Source organism: Solanum verrucosum, unplaced genomic scaffold, assembly GCF_900185275.1.
Source record: "Solanum verrucosum unplaced genomic scaffold, falcon-dt-bn FXZP01000220.1, whole genome shotgun sequence".
Classification (NCBI taxonomy): Eukaryota; Viridiplantae; Streptophyta; class Magnoliopsida; order Solanales; family Solanaceae; genus Solanum; species Solanum verrucosum.
This window is the reverse complement of record NW_026020308.1, coordinates 349,709-369,004: the sequence shown is the minus strand read 5'-3', so window position 1 is coordinate 369,004 and position 19,296 is coordinate 349,709. Positions and strand designations below refer to the sequence as shown.

The following is a 19,296-nucleotide window of genomic DNA, read 5'->3' as shown; positions in this document are numbered from 1 at the left end:
TCTGAGTCTTGAAGAATTTGAGATTGAATCATATATAAAACCACTCAGACTATTTTCTCCACAATAAAGTTCTTCTAGATTGGGCATTCCACGACCTAAATCCTAAGGAAGAGTACCTGAAAGCTTGTTCATTGAAAAATCTAGGATCTGCATTGCTGATATATTGAAAATGCTTTCAGGGATAGAACCTGTAAACTCATTCTGGTCTAACATCAGCAGTGGTAGTTTCTAGCTGCTAATCCATCACTAAAAACCTAGCTAACTTTTTATTTTTGTAATCCATCGCTAAATGGGATTAACATAAAAAATTTATTGTTAGCTACGAAATTTTGTTCATCGCTAATTTTTTTATTTTCTAGCCGGGATGTGTACACTACAATGATGGTCATCAATCAATTTTCGTTTATCGTTTTAGCCTTCTTGATAGCGACTCCGAGTCATTTCTGATTGGATCTTGAAATTGGTTTCGGGTTTTGAGTGAAAAGTTGTGAATTGTGGAAATTTAAAGTTTTGAAAGGCTAAAGTTGTGGATTTGAGGTCCTAAAAGTTGGAAATTGTTGAGATTTTAGCCTTTCAGTTGACTTTCGTCAACATTCAAGGTTTAGATGCTCAAATCGGATTCCTAAAGTTCTGTTGGATTCAAGGGATGATTTTAGGCCTAGAGGAGGTCTTGGTTGAATTTTCAGGGATCCCGAGCTTGATTTAACCTTTTTAGGCGTTATGTTTGCTTCTTGTAATTTTCACGGGTTTTGGGTTAAGGAGACCTCGAATTCATGTTTCGATGGTTCCATTAAGTCCGGAATGTCGAGTTTAGTCAAGTAGCTAGCATATCTGATTTATTGTAAGGGGTTCCGAGCGAATCTTGAGGATCCTTTTGGTGAATTTTGTGCCTTATGTGAGTATTCTGTCGCTAGTGTATATTAACCTCCACGTTCGCAGAGGGTTGGGGGTTAACATGAAATTTTTATTATTTAGCAAGAAATTTTGTTTATCGCTATTTTTATTTTTGTTTTCTAGCCGGGATATGTACACTACTACAATGATGTTCATCAATCAATTTGTTATGTATTATGTATGTTGAATGTGATCTTTGGAGTTGCTATTAGCTAGAAGCCTAGAACTAGTTACCAAAATCATTAATCAATATCACCTTAATTATGTTTTTTCTTTGTACGTTTATTTTGTTTTCGAATTCAATCTTTTTCCCATTTGTTTATTGTGTTTGACAGATTTGACTTTATTGATAGCATTGATTGGAGTTATTTACTTTTAATATTGGTTGGTATTATATGTCCCTATTATCTTATTTTAAGAATGATATATACTGTTTTTGGATAATACAAGTTGTCGATCGATTGTTTTAAGGGAGCTTACATAAATTCAATTATTTTAGGAGTAGTTAATCACTTAAATCCATTATAGTTTGTAATATTACATATCTTACTAGATTTTGGTGCTTCCATACAGTGGCGGATCCAAGATTTTCGTTCAGGGGGTTCAAAATATATATGAAGTAAACCCGCAAAAATTACAGTATAACTAAAAAAAGCGACACAAGGAAGGACAACACTAATTTTAACCCACTAAATTTTAACTCACATTATCATGTCCCGTTTAACATTTACTACATTGAGTCCTTACTAAAATTTGTTGTGCTTTTTTTCCCCTTCACTTTGCAATGTTGAGCTTTTTCTGAATTAATTTCCTTCTTTCAATCGTATGTTATCTTTGAAATTACTATTTTTCTTCAAAAACAGTTTTGGAATCTTGGTCAAAGACAAATAGAACTCTAATATATTAACAAAAAAATAATTAAATTGATTAGTCAAACACAAATTGTTAATATACAAAAATACTTTGATAAAAAGTAATTTTCATAATTACAAATTTTAGAAATATAAAAAGTAATTTTCATAATTACAAATTTTAGAAATATAATCAATCACGCAACTAGTTTTATTATTTTAGCTTTTAAACATATTTATTAGTAGTACCCAATTTTTATTTTATATTATATTCTTCGTAAAATACTATAAAATTTTACACATAATTTATGCAAATATTAATGATGAAAAAAACAAAACAAAAAATCAAATGTTATGTTAATTAATTATCATCCAATTTCAAGCCAATTTCCCATATATTTCTGGTGATATATGTATTAACTATTAAATAACCCAAGTACTGCTGGAAAAGCCATAAAAAATGATGGCGCACCAGGGAGAATCGAACACGCAACATGAACATCATTCTGAACCCGCAAGACCACTGAGCCAAGCTTCGTAGTTGTGCTAAAGGGGTTCATTTCGTTACATATAACTATAAATATCGAATCTGACCTTATAAATACAGTGTAATTTTTTCGACGAGGGGGTTCGGGTGACCCCCCTACCGCCAAGGTAGATCCGCCCCTGCTTCCATACACGTCCAGATACATGTATCTCAATTATGTGTAATTTGTCCTAGATACATTGTATTCAAGTAGATTCACATGTATCTGAGATACATAACAAAATTTTCTCGCCATCCCTCGCCTCTCTCCCATCTCGCTAGTATCCGAGATACATGCAAATCACACCAGATACATACAAATACATTTATCTAGTGTGATTCACATGTATTTGGGATACATACGAATCTCGCTCGTCTCTCTCCCTATTTTTGTGTGCCTTGTACCAAAAATACATGTATATAAGCGTATTTTCTTCAATATGTGATAGAAAACTCTCAATTAGTAGTAAGATACGTAATAATTTGAGAGTATAGATAATGTTAATATATATGGTAGTAAAATATATCTAATTAAGTAATTATGTAGTTTTTCCTTGTTTTAATGATTAATCTATATTCTACAATACCAACAATTATTTTAGCTCTCACCTACAATGTGTTGTTCTTCAAACACCAAATAAAAAGTAAATTGCAGAATATAATTATAAGAATGCAAGAAATTTTATCGTAAAAAAAATAATCCTTGCTCAAGTACGTAAAATAGTTATGACCAAAATAATCCTTGCTCAAGGACTTTCATAAGATTGCCTAAAAATTATTGGAAATTTTATGAAAATATTTGATCACAAAACATTATAGGAAATTCTTCTAAAGTTTCACACGTATCAAACGCATAGTCTCAAGAATAGTTCACTCGGATAGATGTATCCCTCAAAATCTAATAAGTTTGTCTAGTAATATAAAATTATGAATACAAACCTAAGATTGAGAGTTGAGTCCCCAAACAAACAAAAAGGTATGTAGAAGCTCCTAGAAAGGAATTATTTTTTTTAAAAAAAAATCTTAAAAATAAATTAGGAACACAAAAACTAACAAAAATTTAATAAGAAGAAAGTACCGGCACAATAAAATAAAAAAGAAAACGTTATTCTGGAAATTTGAAATTAATATGAATACAACCACAATCCAACGAATATTAAGTACATATTTTCACCTTAATTTATTATTCAACCATAGTACATGAATAGAATTCTCCATTATATTCGATCTCAAACAAGCATAAACATTCATTTTTAACACAGCCAAAACCATAAAATCATTACTAATAAAAAAAAAAGTTGAGGCATTATTTTAGAGGCTTGATGCGTTTAAAAATGAGGCATCCGTCTTAGGTCCCCCAATTTGAGGGGCCCCATTTTTTTTTATAGTAATAATAGAATTATTATAAGTATTTTTTAACAAAAAATAAATTATATTTTGTCTTTCTTTAGTTCGTTTTGAAACATTAAAGAATGTTTCTTTCTTTTTTGTCAATTTTTAAATTTAACTTCCACATGACATGTTTAAGACCATAAGATTAAAAAATATTTTGATATATATATATATATATATATATATATATAAATATAGTTTAAGACCATAGAAAAAATAAAGTATTTTCATTAAAAAGAAAAAATAACTTTGGATTTTAAAAATAAAAACTAGGATTTTATTCCACTTTCTTCAAATTGTTTTCGTGGCAAACATGTTTGTTGATATCCACTAGGAAAACTAAGAGTACAACATTCACGCTAATACCGAATTTAAGGCGGCAAATAAAATGAATCAAAATCAATGTAAGAACATCAAGTAGGGGTATAGGTTGTGGGGAGAATGTTCTCAAAATTTTAACCAGTACCAAACACATCTTAAATCAGATCTCTTAAGAGCAAATAAGTAACAAATGCACACAATTAGTTAAGCTGTGAATCCTTATTCATCAGGCCAAATTGATAAAATGAGAATACTGTCATATATAATTACACAAGTTTTATCACAATAATACCTATAAACTCATTTATAGAAACTTTAATGAGTCTTTAGTATCGCTAAGATCCCAACTTAAATACAAAATCACTTGCAATTTTGCAATTACAATAAATAAGCGGTTTTCAGAGACATTCTACATAACCCGCCGACTGAACTTTACATCTTCTTTTAGTTTGAGAACTAAAGCAAGTTGAACCTGTGGACTTAAATCGTACTCAATACTCCCCAAACAAATTACCACATGAACATGCGTACATGAGCCTCTTTGAATTGTTGTTGTATGATCTCATTATATTTTTGAGATCATCTAGCATTCTAGTATAGAATTTAGACTTCTTCACATGCTGCATTAGCTCTCTAATCCTTCCAACCAGTTCTACTTTATATCCACTTGTTGACTCTATGTCACGCTCCGAGTCTACACCCTAAACGTGACTCACACTCGAGAACCATTGTTGGTTTCCAAGCGAACCCTTGGTCTGGCTCATTACTCAACGGAAGACTTACTCAAGCAAAATGGGAACTCCAAATTTTACCTTTTATGTCTATAATAATTTTCTATAAAATAAAAAACTTTTTTTCTACTACCATAAACGTTTTTTTTTCATTAACTTTTGTCTCAATCAATCTCATTTAATGTATTGTCACAAAAAATTTCAGAAAATTAATCTTTTTTGTTTCTTTTTATAATTTCATTACTAATACTATTAATTATTTTTTCCTAAAACCGTTTCTCTTCCTTCTCACATATTTCTTTCATTCGTTAAAAATTAAAACACTTCTTAAATTTTGATAAATTTCAATCACCTTTATTTTTTATTAATTGAGTTATACTTATTGGTCATTATAATTGCACATCGGTTACAAACCTTTTAACCTTCCATTCATTTCCATAAAATTCTCATAATTTTGTAGTTCCTCACTTTCTTTTGAGTTGTAGGAGCTTGAGTTTTCTTGGGATAAAAATGAAGAAAAGTAGGGGTGGACATAAATACCGGAAAACCGAAAAACCGAACCGAACCGAACTAATTTGGTTCTTCGGTTTTTTGGTTTTTCGATTCGGTGTTACTTTTTCGGAAGTTCGGTTTTTTGGTTCGATGTTCGGTGTAAGGGTCTCAAAACTTCTGTGCACCGAAGAATCAAACTTTTATTTTAAAAAAATAAAAATTAATTATATATATATGGGCATTCTCTTAACTAAAAATTAAAAATCCAACCAACAATTAAATCATTCATGAACAAATCAATGTAACAACAAATGTACAATTCAATAGTTAACTTCAAATATTAATTTTCAAGAGAAACTCAAACATATTTCTATCAATGTACGTTATGTAAAGGAACTGTCTTCTTACTTGTTTTTCTCGAGAAGTAGTTGGAGGCACAATGTCTTGATAAAGACAAATATAGTCTTTTAGTTAGCACAATAAGTGTTCCACGGTGATACGCATCACTCCTTAACATAGTTTTAAATTTCTAAGTATCTTATACTTAATCCTTATTTTAATTTTCATTCACACCGAAAAAATGATTTAAAAACACCGAATTAAACCGAATCGAAGTAGAAAAAACCAAATCGAACCAAATTAGTTTGGTTTAATATACGGTGCACACTTTTCTAAAACCAAAACGCGAAGAACCAAACTCCCACCCCTAAAGAAAAGTGATGTGCTACATTTTCCAAGGAAGCCAATGTTTAAAGGGTATTCTTAACTTTTTTTTGTTATTATATTATTTATGCTTTTTTATTTTTTTTTGTTTTATTGTGATTTTAACCCTTTGAAGACTTCATGTATTTCAGTAGAATATTTTAATATGAATCAAGATTTTGGAATACGTAGTTCCTTAATTTTGTAGTTTCTCACTTAATTTCTTTTGAATTGTAGGAACATGAATTTTCTTGTGATAGAAATGAAGGAAAGTGGTGTGCTACATTTTACAAAGAAGCCAATGTTCAAAGGGGTATTCGTAACCTTTTTTTGTTTCTTTATATTAATTATGCTTTTTTACTTTCTTTTTTTTACTTTATTGTGATTTTAACCCTTTGAATACTTCACGTATTGCAGTAGAATATTTTATTATGGATCAAGATTTTGGAACATAGTTCCTTCATTTTGTAGTTCCTTATTTAATTTCTTTTGAGTTGTAGGAGCTTGATTTTATTGTAATAAAAATGAAGCAAAGTGGTGTGTTACATTTTTCAAGGAAGAAATGTTCAAAGGGCTATTCGTAACTTCTTCTTTTTGTTATTATATTATTTATGCTTTATTATTTTATTTTTTATTATTATGCTTTATTGTGATTTTAACCATTTGAAGACTTCATGTATTTATGTAGAATATTTTAATATGAATCAAGATTATGGAATACTTGAAAAAAATATTAGGTATTCAATTTCATTTTTCAAAGTGAGGCATATATGGTGAAAAAACAAAAAATAGCATGTTATAGTTTCTTTTGAGTTGGGGGAGTTAGAGTTTTCTTGTGATAAAAATAGAGGAAAGTGATGTGCTAAATTTTTCAAGGAAGCCAACATTTAAAGGTGTATTGTAACCTCCTTTTTCATTGTTATATTGTTTATGCCTTCTTATTTTTTCTATTCCTTGATTTATTGTGATTTTAACCTTTTCAAGACTTCATGTATTCTATTATAATATTTTAATATGAATCAAGAATTTGACAAGGTATCTAATTTCATTTTTCAAAATAAGGTAAATATGGTGATGGACTTTTGCTATTCGAAAAATAAACTAGCATATTGTAGTTATGATTCAGCTTTCTATAATTACTATGCTTTCAAATGTCAAGTTCTAATGACATAATATAAGTCATGCAATGACAATTATCATTTAAGTAACGAGAAAAAAAAGTTAAATAGATAGATATTTATATGAAGTTCATCCTTATCTTAGGCAAGAAAAATTCATCAACAATCTCAATAATTGTTAACACAAAGATGTCATATTCTTGATCAATAATAAAGCATGAATTTACCATGTAGATGAAACTCCTCCACACATATAAAGATTTTCTCTTCAGAAAGTGATTCCAAAATATTAACATTGTTTTATGTTATTGTTCAAAAATATATCTTATGCTTTAATTTCACTTCAGAATATTATTTAAATTTATTATCTAAAATATGTAAATAGTGATTATTTAGTAGCAAATATTGACAACATGAAGATAGCATGTTAGTAAATATGTAAGTATTTAACTATTTTAGAGAAATTTCATTATACTTTTTGATATTTCACATGCATAAGAATATTAACTTTATTATCTGAACTATGCAAATGGTGGAAACTCACAACTTCAAAAAAACTATGCTTTTTAATAAGAAAATTACTTACAAAATTACTATCATATATATATATATATATATATATATATATATATAAAAGAGAACCCTAGACCCGCATACGTGGCGCCACCACAAACCAGGATTCCCTTTCAATTTATTTTATTTCCAAAACTAGCCTTCCCCTTTCATGAAAAGTTGTGACTTTTATGAAAAGTTTTGACTTTTATGAAGAGTTGCAACTTTTATGAAAAGTTGCGACTTTTATGAAAGGTTGTAACCTTTCCGAATGGTTGTAATTTTTCCAAAGAGTTGTGACATTTCCGATAAGACACAATAAACATTTGTTCACACTACCTTTTGTTGTCTATAAATAGAGAAATTTCCTCTCATTTTAAAACAACAAAAAATTTGAGCTTCTTCTTCTTCTGGACAATTAAATAATTGTGTACTTTGCTCCTGTTGAATGACTCACTGACATCATTATTTTTGTATCAATACACTGGTGAATAGAATTGTTCTATCATGAGAGGGTCTATTCCTTTAAATCTCGGGTACTAGAGGAGAATTATTTCCTTAAGGGGACATTGTGTATTCAGTGGACTTGATTTTTTCCATTCTGTTTCATTCTATTGTTACAGATCCTGGTATGTTTTTTATAGTCATTAATTTATGCTTATTTTATTAATTATTATTTTTGAGTGCATGCTTTAAATTTTGTTGTTTATGTTTCTGCAAAATTATTGTTATAAGTATTTGTTAGTACAGATTAAATAACAAACGTTAATTGAGTATTCAAGCAAGTTTTCTCTACTGGATTTGTTGAAGGTACAATAAAAAAGGCCCTTACAAATCTCTAATTTCTTCATCAACGTCATTTCTTCACATACAAGGATGCGATTTTGTGTTCTTTAGAAAATCCTCTGAGAGTTAATAACTTTGCATGCCCATATTTTTATTTTTTTTATGTTGTTATCTTTTTTTACTAAATTTAATGAGTGAATATTATGAGTACTTTAAGGATTGAAAGTTGATTGAAGTGTTAGTCAATTTTTTGAGGTATGTTTTTCCAAAACATGAGAACTTTTTTGGTTAGAATGATTTGTTATCATCATTGGATATCTCATAGTTTACTACCTTTATTGTATGTTTTTTCTCGCTGTTTTTTTTTTCTCCTTAAAATTGTATTGATTATTTTTCATTTGGTATGTATATGACCTCACTTGGACAAAGCTTTCGTCCTTTTAATGTTTTTCTTTTTTTCCTTCTCATTCAGCTCTTTTAAATATTTTTGGTGTGAGTTATGACTATTTTCGGCAAGCTTAATTTGAAGAATATGAAACAAAGACTGCTCTAAATAAAAAGTAATATCTTAAGCTACAAACGATATGTCTATTAACATAGATTTGTTGTTCTTTATGTCTCAAGTCATTGCTGAGCATTTGAGTTATCTAGGTTAGACTCATTTTTAATTTTTTAATGTTCGATAATATTTCTTTAACATGAGTTTAGAATCCAACATTTTGATCTACTTGTACTTTTATAATGCAACAATTATACATACATATTTCTAAAAAAGTCATAAAGTTGCATTGATGAAATATCTAGAAGAGCCTTCAAAGCAGCAGTTTAATGAAGAATGAATTTCTAAAAGGGTCAACAATATTAATTTGTTGTTGTTTCAAATTTATTTTTCTCCTTCTATAAATTTCATCAGAGTAACAAAGTAACAATAACGAAAAGTGGTGAACGTTTGACCTCAGACAAGTAGACTGTCTCTAAAAAAATTATTTATGTTATTGTGGTGTATATTTTTAACGGTCTTAACTTATTTATAACTAATACTGATTATCGAATGCTTTTACATAAATTTTTTTCACAAGGAGTTATTCTAACCATAAAATTATCAAATTCTATATTTTTCATGTACAAAAAAATAGAAAAAATTATGTTTAATCGCTACATAAAACATCACTCAGTTTTAACAAGACAATTATATCATCAAACATATATTATGATAAATTATGTAAAATATAAAAATGATTAGATATCAAGATATTTTTAATCATTCATTATATATTTACAATTCTTGAGATCATTTAATTTTTATTGAAATGTTCTTCAAACCTACTAAAATTTACTTTATTTTTTTTATAACATTCGATTATTGAAAAGATTATTCAAAAGCATAGAAATATTATTTAAGCTCGCACGAAGCGCAGATAAATTACATAGTTAACAATATATTGCTAACAAATGTATCACGTGTGAATCATTAGTGAAATATAGTCATACCCTGGAAAATAAACAAATAAAAAAGTATAAAAGCTAGAAATTTTTGAGACATTTTCTTTACATTGTTTATCTTCTTTTTTTTTTCTTTTAAAAATATTTTTTACAAGGATAAAATTATGAAAGTAATCAAATTATATTCTAACAAAGAAAAAAAAAGTTAAAGTATTATATACACAAAATATTTATACACTATCCGATACATAGAAATCAAATCTTAATGACTTTTATTTTCATTACTTTAACAACTTTTTATTATTATAATTACTAAAATAATTAATAATTAAATCATATTATTTGATATTTCATATTGTAGTCCTATAAATAAAGACATAAGACTTTTAACGATTAAGATGTAACAATGATATTATAAAATATATCTTTTATTTATTATTTAATAAAATTATTTGTATCTTATCTTTTTTATAACCGCGCGAATAACATACAAGTTCACTAGTGCATAATTAAACTTTAAACACTCACTATAAGCTTAACTCCAATAATTATCTAAAATAATTTAACAAATATTAGTTAAATGCCTCGTGACCTCAAAACATTACAATAACAAAGGAAATAACGATAGACTCCTCGACCCTTAAATTATCTTTGAAGCCTCTACTATTACAGAAGGATTATCGGGACAAGATCCATGACATTCTAACAACTGAAAGTAAAAGTGGAACCCTCCGGAAGCAAGGAGGCTCACCAAAGCTAACTAGAACTGCAAGTGGTATCAACAGAATGTTTGTTGATGACCCTAAATACTTGTATCTGCATCATGAAAGATGCAGATCAAATGGCGTCAATACCTTGAATGTACGAGCATGTAAGGGGAACTCTAAAGAATAAACATAAGCTTGAACGGATAGAAAAGGAACATACCTCTTCTCAAACTTACTCAAACTCCACTCAAGGATAGGATACTCAACTCAAAGGAAAGATACTCAACTCAGCTCTAAGATACTCAACTCAAAGATAAGGTACTTAACTCAAAATACTCAAGGATAAAGCAACAATAAAAGATACAATATATGGAAATATTTTAAAATAATAGATAATAATTCAATTGTATGTAAAAATACAATAATAATTCAACTGTATGTAAAAATACAATAATAACTCTTATTTGGAAGATTCTCTACCCGACAACCATCACTATGAGCTATGTGATGATATAACATCTCGCCCACGCTGCCAGAACTTCCCTATACCTTGCCGGAGTATAGGACATCCTCAAATAAGTAGATCCACTAAGTTATGCTTAAAAGCAATAAGGAATCATCTAAAAAGTATGACCCCTTACTCATGTTGGCATACATGGTTTATGAGGATTTTGAGTTGTCCGAACTCATCCCCATATTGGTGCTCAATACTACTCCCAATAAGATATAACTCATGCTCAAATGTTTAAAAACATAACTCTTCCTCAATTTGAGATAATTACTCAAACGATCCTCTTAAAAGAGGTGATGCTAATTAAAGATTCCTCATAAATTAATTTAGAAATAAATGTTACTCTCGTTTTAAATATAAAAGTGTTACATGCTTGGGAATACTTAGTTCCCTTAAACTCGTTTTGAAATATGAAATTCAACTCTCCTCATCCTCATACTCATTTACTCAAGTCTTAAAACAAGTTAGAATTAGTTGCAAACGACTTCCCAAAAAAGGACTCAAAGGTTTTCTCAAACATCACTCTTAATCTATGATTTAATTTGAAATGAAGATTTAAGAGTTATGATTAGGATATAAATGAAAAAATAAGTGCTATTTGTTGGAAGAGAGAAAATCAAATGATATTGCTTGCAAACTCTACTATGGAGGTTGAAGTAAAAAAAAAAAATTAAGCTTCAACTAGTGAAAAAGGTGATTTTGATTTTATTATTTCAAACACTTTAATTTGAGAAATTAATTTTTCTAATTTTGATCAATTGTGAAGCATCAATATTGTTGGTAGAGTACAAAATCATTATTAAAACGGTAAATTCAGACTCAACGGGAAAAAACACAATATTATGAGATCATATTGATTACCGGTATACATTCATATTAATTGTGATAATTTTGCAGAATCATAAACTAAGGGCCTTAGCAAGATAAAGGGTCCGAAGCATATCAATGGGGATGAAATTGAAGCTCATAAATTTCTGAGTCATATATGAGGAAACCAACTTGGAGACTAGAGATCCTAACACCAGGTTCGATAAAAATGAATTATATGATGACTTAGTGTGAAATGCATTAATATTAATTTTATTCAATCCCTATGATGTGAGTGCATTTATCCTATAATGAATTGCGGAGGTTGAGTCTTTGAGCTCTTAATGAAAGTCTGTACCTCGTATGAGTGGGGTGTCAAATTATAGGAGCACCCTTGATAGATTTCACCTATGTGAGTGTGAAAGTAGGCCGCTTTCTACGAGAATAGGCTTGTTCTCAAAAACACTCAAGAAAACTGGGATAGCACAAGGCCATAATGTACTTGCTGGCTAATGAGTTAAATTTAAATTGTCTTAAATTTGGTTGGTAGACGAATCTCTAGAAATGCAGGAATGAAAATGAAATGGAAGGGAAAGAAGCTAGGAGTTGCTTCATACTTGCTTGATAAAATGTCTGAAAGAAATCATGTCAGAACAGTACAAGTATTCATAAGAATTAAGGGAAAGTGCTCTCTTGTTTTAATTGAAAATGGACTTGTTGTTCCTGTATGGGATCCAAGGATAGGTTGGATGATCGTGAAGTTAGTTTGTCACACAAATAGTGTTCGAGAATTATTGATGCATATTACTAACAAGTTTTATTTGCGTAAATCTTTTGATAACATTAGTCGAGTGTGGATACTGGATGTTTGGGGTTTATGCATATTGATTCTGTCTGTTCAGATGCTATCATTCCAACATATAACCCTGTTTACAGTGATAAATGAAACCTCTCTGCTTTCCATACTCTTGAAGAACTCAAGGTAGAACTCGATTCTCGTGTTCTTGTTGATATTAGAGAGCATCATATGTCTGGGAGTAATAGTGTATATAAAATAATAGTCTACTTAACTACTATTCCTGGGAAGTTTGCAAATTCCTGTTATTGAAGGTTCAAAGTACATTGCTTATACCCAAACACTCTGCCTCTTTTACTCATCTGCCTCTCTTCTCATAGCTAATTTACCTTATTGAGTTTGATTGTTATAGCATACAAATTGTTAGTTCAAAATGTGACTAACAAATTGAGAATCACAGTTTCTATCTTAAAATTCTATGCATATTGAGTTGCTTGTTACAATTCTTGATACAATGAAGTCCTGTCTTATGAAGTACATAAAAGTACTCGTGCTAAGCTGAAACCTTAACACAGCCAACATAGGTAATCAAACAACATACAAGAGACAATGGTTCAATTATATTCCACCTAATAGTGACTACTAACATATTGAAGCCTAATCTTTTTAAGTGTTAAAAGAGCATCTTCCATGCTAATTCTTGCATCAGATGTCACTAATGTGCAGCTCAAAGCTAATTCCATGATTGATAACAAACACTGCATCTTTGCATCGATTTGTTTATCCCCTGACTCTATCAAATTAGAATCCACCACCTTATGAATTCCACTTGGGAAGGAATTACTAACCCAAAGTTGTATGCTCAAGTCGCCAGTAAATATTTCATCAGTTGGTCTCATTCTTGTAAAAGTTTCCATCATCAAGATACCAAAGCTGTAAACATCGCAGCTCGTGACTTTGGTCAGATAACTGTGTCGAAGGTTGCGAAGTAGCTCACATTCTATGTCAAAGCTTTTGAATGCACCATCCAACTGCACATTGAATTCCTTTGCTGCAAAAATGGTTCCATCCTTAAGTATCCCTTTGTAGACCATGCTGAAACTCCCATTACCAAGCAAGTTGCTTTTATTGAATCCTTCGGTTGCCTGTTCAAGTTCATAATAGGAAATTCTTTCATGTATGCGAGGGCTAATACAACAAATAACAGACCCACTCCCAAAATAATGCACAAAATCAAGATTGTCTTTTTCCTCTTCGAAGATTGGATGACACATGGTGACACATTAAACTTAGAATCACCACAGAGTGCATCATTGGATAAGAAAGTTTGACCTGTGGCATTTGCAAAAGGACCACCAGTGGGAATCTCTCCACTAAGTTTATTGAATGAGAAGTTCAAGTATTTGAGATACACTAGAGCTTCTAATGACTTTGGAATTTCACCACCAATATTGTTATAGCACAAATCCAAGAATTCCAATGCCAACAGTTTGTCAAATGAATCTGGAATAGGCCCATCTAGTATATTATGTGCCAGAGAAAGATTAATCAATTTATCTAGACCCCCTAGTGTGCTAGGAATCTTACCAGAAAAATTATTTTTTGACAGATCAATGAGTGTTGCAGCCTTTAAATTTCCAATCTCAAGGGGTATTTTCCCACCTAATAAATTGGATGAAATATTGAATTCTAAGAGATCGCGAAGGCCTCCCAAGCTCTCAGGTAATATTGAATTCAGCATGTTGTAACCTATATAAAGATACCTCAAACTGGTAACGTTTCCTAAGCATGGTGGCACGGAACCTGAAAATTGATTTCCTGACAAGTATAATGCACCTAGATTCTTCAAATTGCAGATAGCATCTGGTATGGTTCCTTCTATTTTGTTGCTTTGTAGGTAAAATTCTTGAAGGTTCAACATTCCTTGGATAGTATTTGGAACATGTCCAGTCAACTCATTGTATTGCAGACTCATATGTATCAATCCAGTAAGATTACCAATTTCTTTTGGAATGACGCCCTTCAGATTACAAGCTGGTGCTTCAAAAATTTTCAAAGAGTTGGAGAAATTGCCTACTGAGGTAGGAAGAATAATATCCAATTGATTACCACCAAACACGAGTACTCTTAGATTCCTACAGTTTGTCAATGATGTAAGGGATCTGAATGTTGTATCACTGAAGAAATTATTCCCAGCGAAGTTTAGATGCTTAAGGTATTCTAAGTTACCAAGTGATTCAGGAATTGGACCTGTGAAACTGTTGACTGAGAGATCAAGTATTCTAAGTTTCGATGAGTTTGAGATTGAAGCTGAGAAAAAACCACTTAGATTATTTTGTGCACAATAAAGTTCTTCTAGGATGGGCATTCCACGACCTAAATTTGAAGGTAGAGTACCTGAAAGCTTGTTTTCTGACAATGCTAGGAACTGCAGTGTTGACATGTTGAAAATGCTTGCAGGGACAAAACCAGTAAGGTCATTCCGGGATAATGCTAGACGTTGTAGTTTCTTAAGATTACCTAGCTCCACGGGAATCCCTCCTGTAAATTTTCAGAAATATATGAGCACCAGTTTGGCAGAAGAGTGACACGGAAGAAAATTTCATCTCCCGTAAGGAAATATCATACTACCTTTCAATTGCAGAGCTGCAATATATTGTTCTGCTAGATCTGTTAAATTGGATAGCTCTCTTGGAACAGTTCCAATAAATTCATTGTAAGTCAATGACAAGATTTGAAGCTTTCTGCACTTGTCTAAGTTTGGTGGAATAACGCCAATTAGGTAGTTTACTGAGAGGTGAAGCCCTTCCAAGTTTGGAAGATGGTCACATATAGTTATTGGAAGGTTTCCAGTAAGATTGTTTTCGGTAAGAGCAACGTTTTGCAACGTCGTAATGTTGAAGATTGATGTTGGTATAGAGCCAGTAAGTTTATTAACTTGCAGGTCTAGGATAGTCAGGTAACGAAGATCACCAATTTCCCGAGGGATCTCTCCTTGGAGAAAATTGTTCTGTATTCTCAACACTTGCAGCTTTGTCAGATTGGACAGGGAAGATGGAATTTCCCCTGAAAATTGGTTGCTCGAGAGGTACAGGAAGTGTAGGTTGGGTAACAAACTTAAGAATGAGGGAATGGCTCCAGTGAAGTTATTACTTGTGATACTTACCAATTTCAACCTCTGCAAATGAGCCAAATCTAGTGGCAAATCTCGTGGAAAGTGTTGTAACTTATGTTGAGGGAAACAAGAAATGAGAGGTTTCCAAGGTGTGGAGGAATGGTACCATGAAGTTTCATGCTAGAAATGTCTAAAGCAGTGACTCGTTGGTGACGGGAGCTGCAAGTGATTCCGATCCAGCTGCAAACAGGGACGGAAGAAGACCAGTTTCTTGTTAGGGTGAGAAGAAATGTGTGATTTCAGTGCAAGAAGAGCAGCTTCATCGGTGCTAATATTAGGAACAAAAGTAAGTGAAGTATGGTGATGGAGTAGAATGAAAACTGCAAGAGCAAACAGAAGAATGCAATTTCTGCCCATAACTATAACAGACAGAAATTGTAATGATATCTTACAAGATCTATTTAATGATATCAAATTCATTGAATACCAATGTTCTGTTTTTATTTAGTTTTTGAACTGTGACCAGGTCTCTTCCTATATTCAACACTAGTTCGATTGGTCCGATGACTAAGTGATAAAATAATAAACTTACTTAAAAATATATCGTTTGTTGTGTCATAGACCAACTGTTGTGGTAATGACCAACATGATTTTTGTAATAGCCCCTTCAGGTATTCTTAGGTCATTATCTTATCATTTCCAAATTATCTATACACCAACCCTCTGGGAGGATCAATAATATTCTCACTTACCTTCCAGTGTGACTCGAACCTTCAACCTACCGGTTGATGGTGGAGGTGCTCAACCACTTGAACAAGCCTTAGATGATTAAACAAAAGTATTGGAGCAATGGAGCTTGTATCCTAACAGGTAAAAAAAGTAGTTAGAGAAAAGTTATACATGTTTAGAGGATCCTGGAAACCTAGGAAATGTGAATGACTCATTGAGATTAGGATAAGTGCTAATTAGCTCGAACCCCCTGGGCAAAAAATTATGTTGTATATTTAGGGGTCGTTTGGTTGGGAACAAGTTATCCCAGGATTAGTTATCTCGGGGTTAGCTGTCTTGGGATAACTTATCTCATCACTATGATATAAATGGTGGGATAAGTTATCCCAAACATCACAACCAAACAAGATACAAAAATTTTATCCCATCACTATTTATTTTTATCCCTCACAGCAAAAGACCCCTTAAGGTATTTTTAAGAATTTTTATGTCTATATATTGATTTGAACCTTCTAAATGTAAGATTAGAGGTTGGCTTAGTGGTTGAGAGGTTCAAAACTCACCTTGAGGTTCCAAGTCCAAATCGTAGGCACTACTCCTTTTTTTTCGAACTTCCTTAATTGAAATTTTGAATCCACCACTGCGGTCCACTTAACCCCCCCCCCCCCCCCCCCCACAAGTTGTAAAAGTTATATCTTGGTCCAAAGGTAATAAAAAAAACCAAAATAATAATAATATAACAAGGCCATTGTTGACACCCAATTTTGACCCTCCCCAATAATAATTAATCATTTCGAGCTTCTCCAATTTCAAACGATTTAAAATAATTAGTTTTATAAAAATTTCCAAAAAAAATAAATATAGTTGGCAAGTTATTTTTAAATAGTTTTTTCACTTTTTATAATTTTTAGATGATATATATGTTTTACATAATTATGTATATAATTAATTTATTTTATGAACATTCAAAAATCATCTCAAAAAGATTTTTTATTTTAAATATTTTATTAGTGTTGGTTGTAATTTTGAATTAATGAGTCTTATGAAATTCAAAATACTTGCAAGTTATTTTTAAAAGTAATTTTGTCTTTTTGTAATAATTTTAAATAATGAATACGTATATTTCTACAATCACGTTATTTTATAAATATTTGAAAATCATCAAAAAGATTTTACAATTTTTAGTTAAATATTTTATTAGTCTAGTTTGGTTAAATTATGGTTATAATTTTGAGTAATTAAATTATAATTAAGTTAATTATCTTATTTCGTTAAAATTAAGGAGCTCGTTAATTAATTAATATTAATTCGTCTTATTTAAGTTTTAATCAAATCTACTAATTGACTCAATTTGGCTAATTCTTTAAAATTCATTGACCCTATCCTTCACCCATCTTATAAAAATTTTCTTGATAAGACTAGGTTTGGGCGATTTTTTAGCCCAACACTCTCCAACCCAGCAGCCCAAACCTCAATTCCTTCAGGCCAACCCCACTCTTAATTCCCAGGCCCATTCCCATTCCTAATTCCCTAAAGAACCAACCCAAAAACCCATCAGCTCATACGTACAATACCCATTCCACACAATACATACAAGTATACAACATATCCAAACAACAATTCCAAGTGCCCAACAACATACAGTACACGACCTCACTGCCCCAATATCGTCTTCTTCACGCGAAAATCCCGGCAAACCCGGAAATCCAGCGGCAAATCTCGGCGCAACAGTGTCCGCCCATACGCCTGTCATCCTCACATCCAATCGTCCCCTTTTCGCGGAGTCTCAGAGCAGAGAAGGACTCCCTATGCCTTTTACCGTTGATCTCGAAAAGGAGCAAAGAAAAATTCAAATTTTCTCTTGAAAAAATCCAATGGATTTCCCCCCTAAATCACCCCATCTTCCCCTATAAATAACCCTCTACCCTCAGTGATTAAGGGGAGTTTTTTGGAAGTTGAATTTTCAAGGCAAGGATCTACCGAGAAAGAGTTTTTCAAGCTACAGGAAATTACATAAAAGATACACCTAAAAATATAATTTCTTAATTTTTTTTTTTGCCTTATTCGTGGTTTGCTGGATTCCTCAAAGTGTCGTGTGGTGGTGAAAGCTAGTTGTTATTCAAAGCTCGCCGTTTCCAGTTCTCTGCCCCTCAAAAGGTAACATCTAATTTCAGCCCATGTCTCTTTATTCTTAATGTGTTGATTACTTGATTCTTGATTAAGTGTTCAAATGTTATGATTTGTGGCGCATTATGATTGAATGTTGGCTGTAAATTAGTAATGTAGATGGTTTGATCACTCGCTTAGTTTATTTATTTCGATTTTTTTTTTTTTTTTTTGCATGAAATTTGATGACCTCTTTTGAAGCTGAGATTATTTACTTAATGTTAGTTTCTTCTCATTTCATTGAGTGATCTCATCAGGTTAACCATGAGTTAGCTCAGTTGTGATTTTTTTGAGTTCAGAATGCTAATTTTCGTAGTCTGATGTGTGGGTTTATTTTCATTTATTTTAGCTAGTATAAATAGTGTGAGCTGAGTAGTTTACCGCCTTTTCTTATGGTGTTAGTTCTATTTATGCTCAACTAAGTAGCATAGTCCTTATATTAGTTGTTTGTATCTCTCATATCTCATTCGTAATGGTATTAGTTGTGTAGTCTTTGTCACTTTTCATGTTGAGTTAATTTATTTCGAGTTTGGCTTAGTTTGACCAAGTTAAGATTGAGTCGATAAATTCATTCTTTCAGGCCGCTGGAGTGTTCATTTTGTGTCTGTTTATTGCTCTATTTTTCTGCTATTCTAACTAGGTTTTTTTTTTACATAT

General features: G+C 31.3%; 1 protein-coding gene across 1 annotated transcript; it reads right to left on the bottom strand.

Moving 5' to 3' along the window:
- Positions 1-13,258: 13,258 nt before the first annotated feature.
- Positions 13,259-18,226, bottom strand: LOC125835076 (receptor kinase-like protein Xa21). Its single transcript, XM_049514211.1, has 7 exons — positions 18,126-18,226; positions 17,930-18,003; positions 15,993-16,124; positions 15,261-15,695; positions 15,027-15,170; positions 13,912-14,939; positions 13,259-13,774 (listed from the first exon to the last, which is right to left on the bottom strand). Exons 1-7 carry the CDS (start codon positions 18,224-18,226, stop codon positions 13,259-13,261), a joined length of 2,430 nt encoding a protein of 809 aa, XP_049370168.1.
- Positions 18,227-19,296: the final 1,070 nt, after the last annotated feature.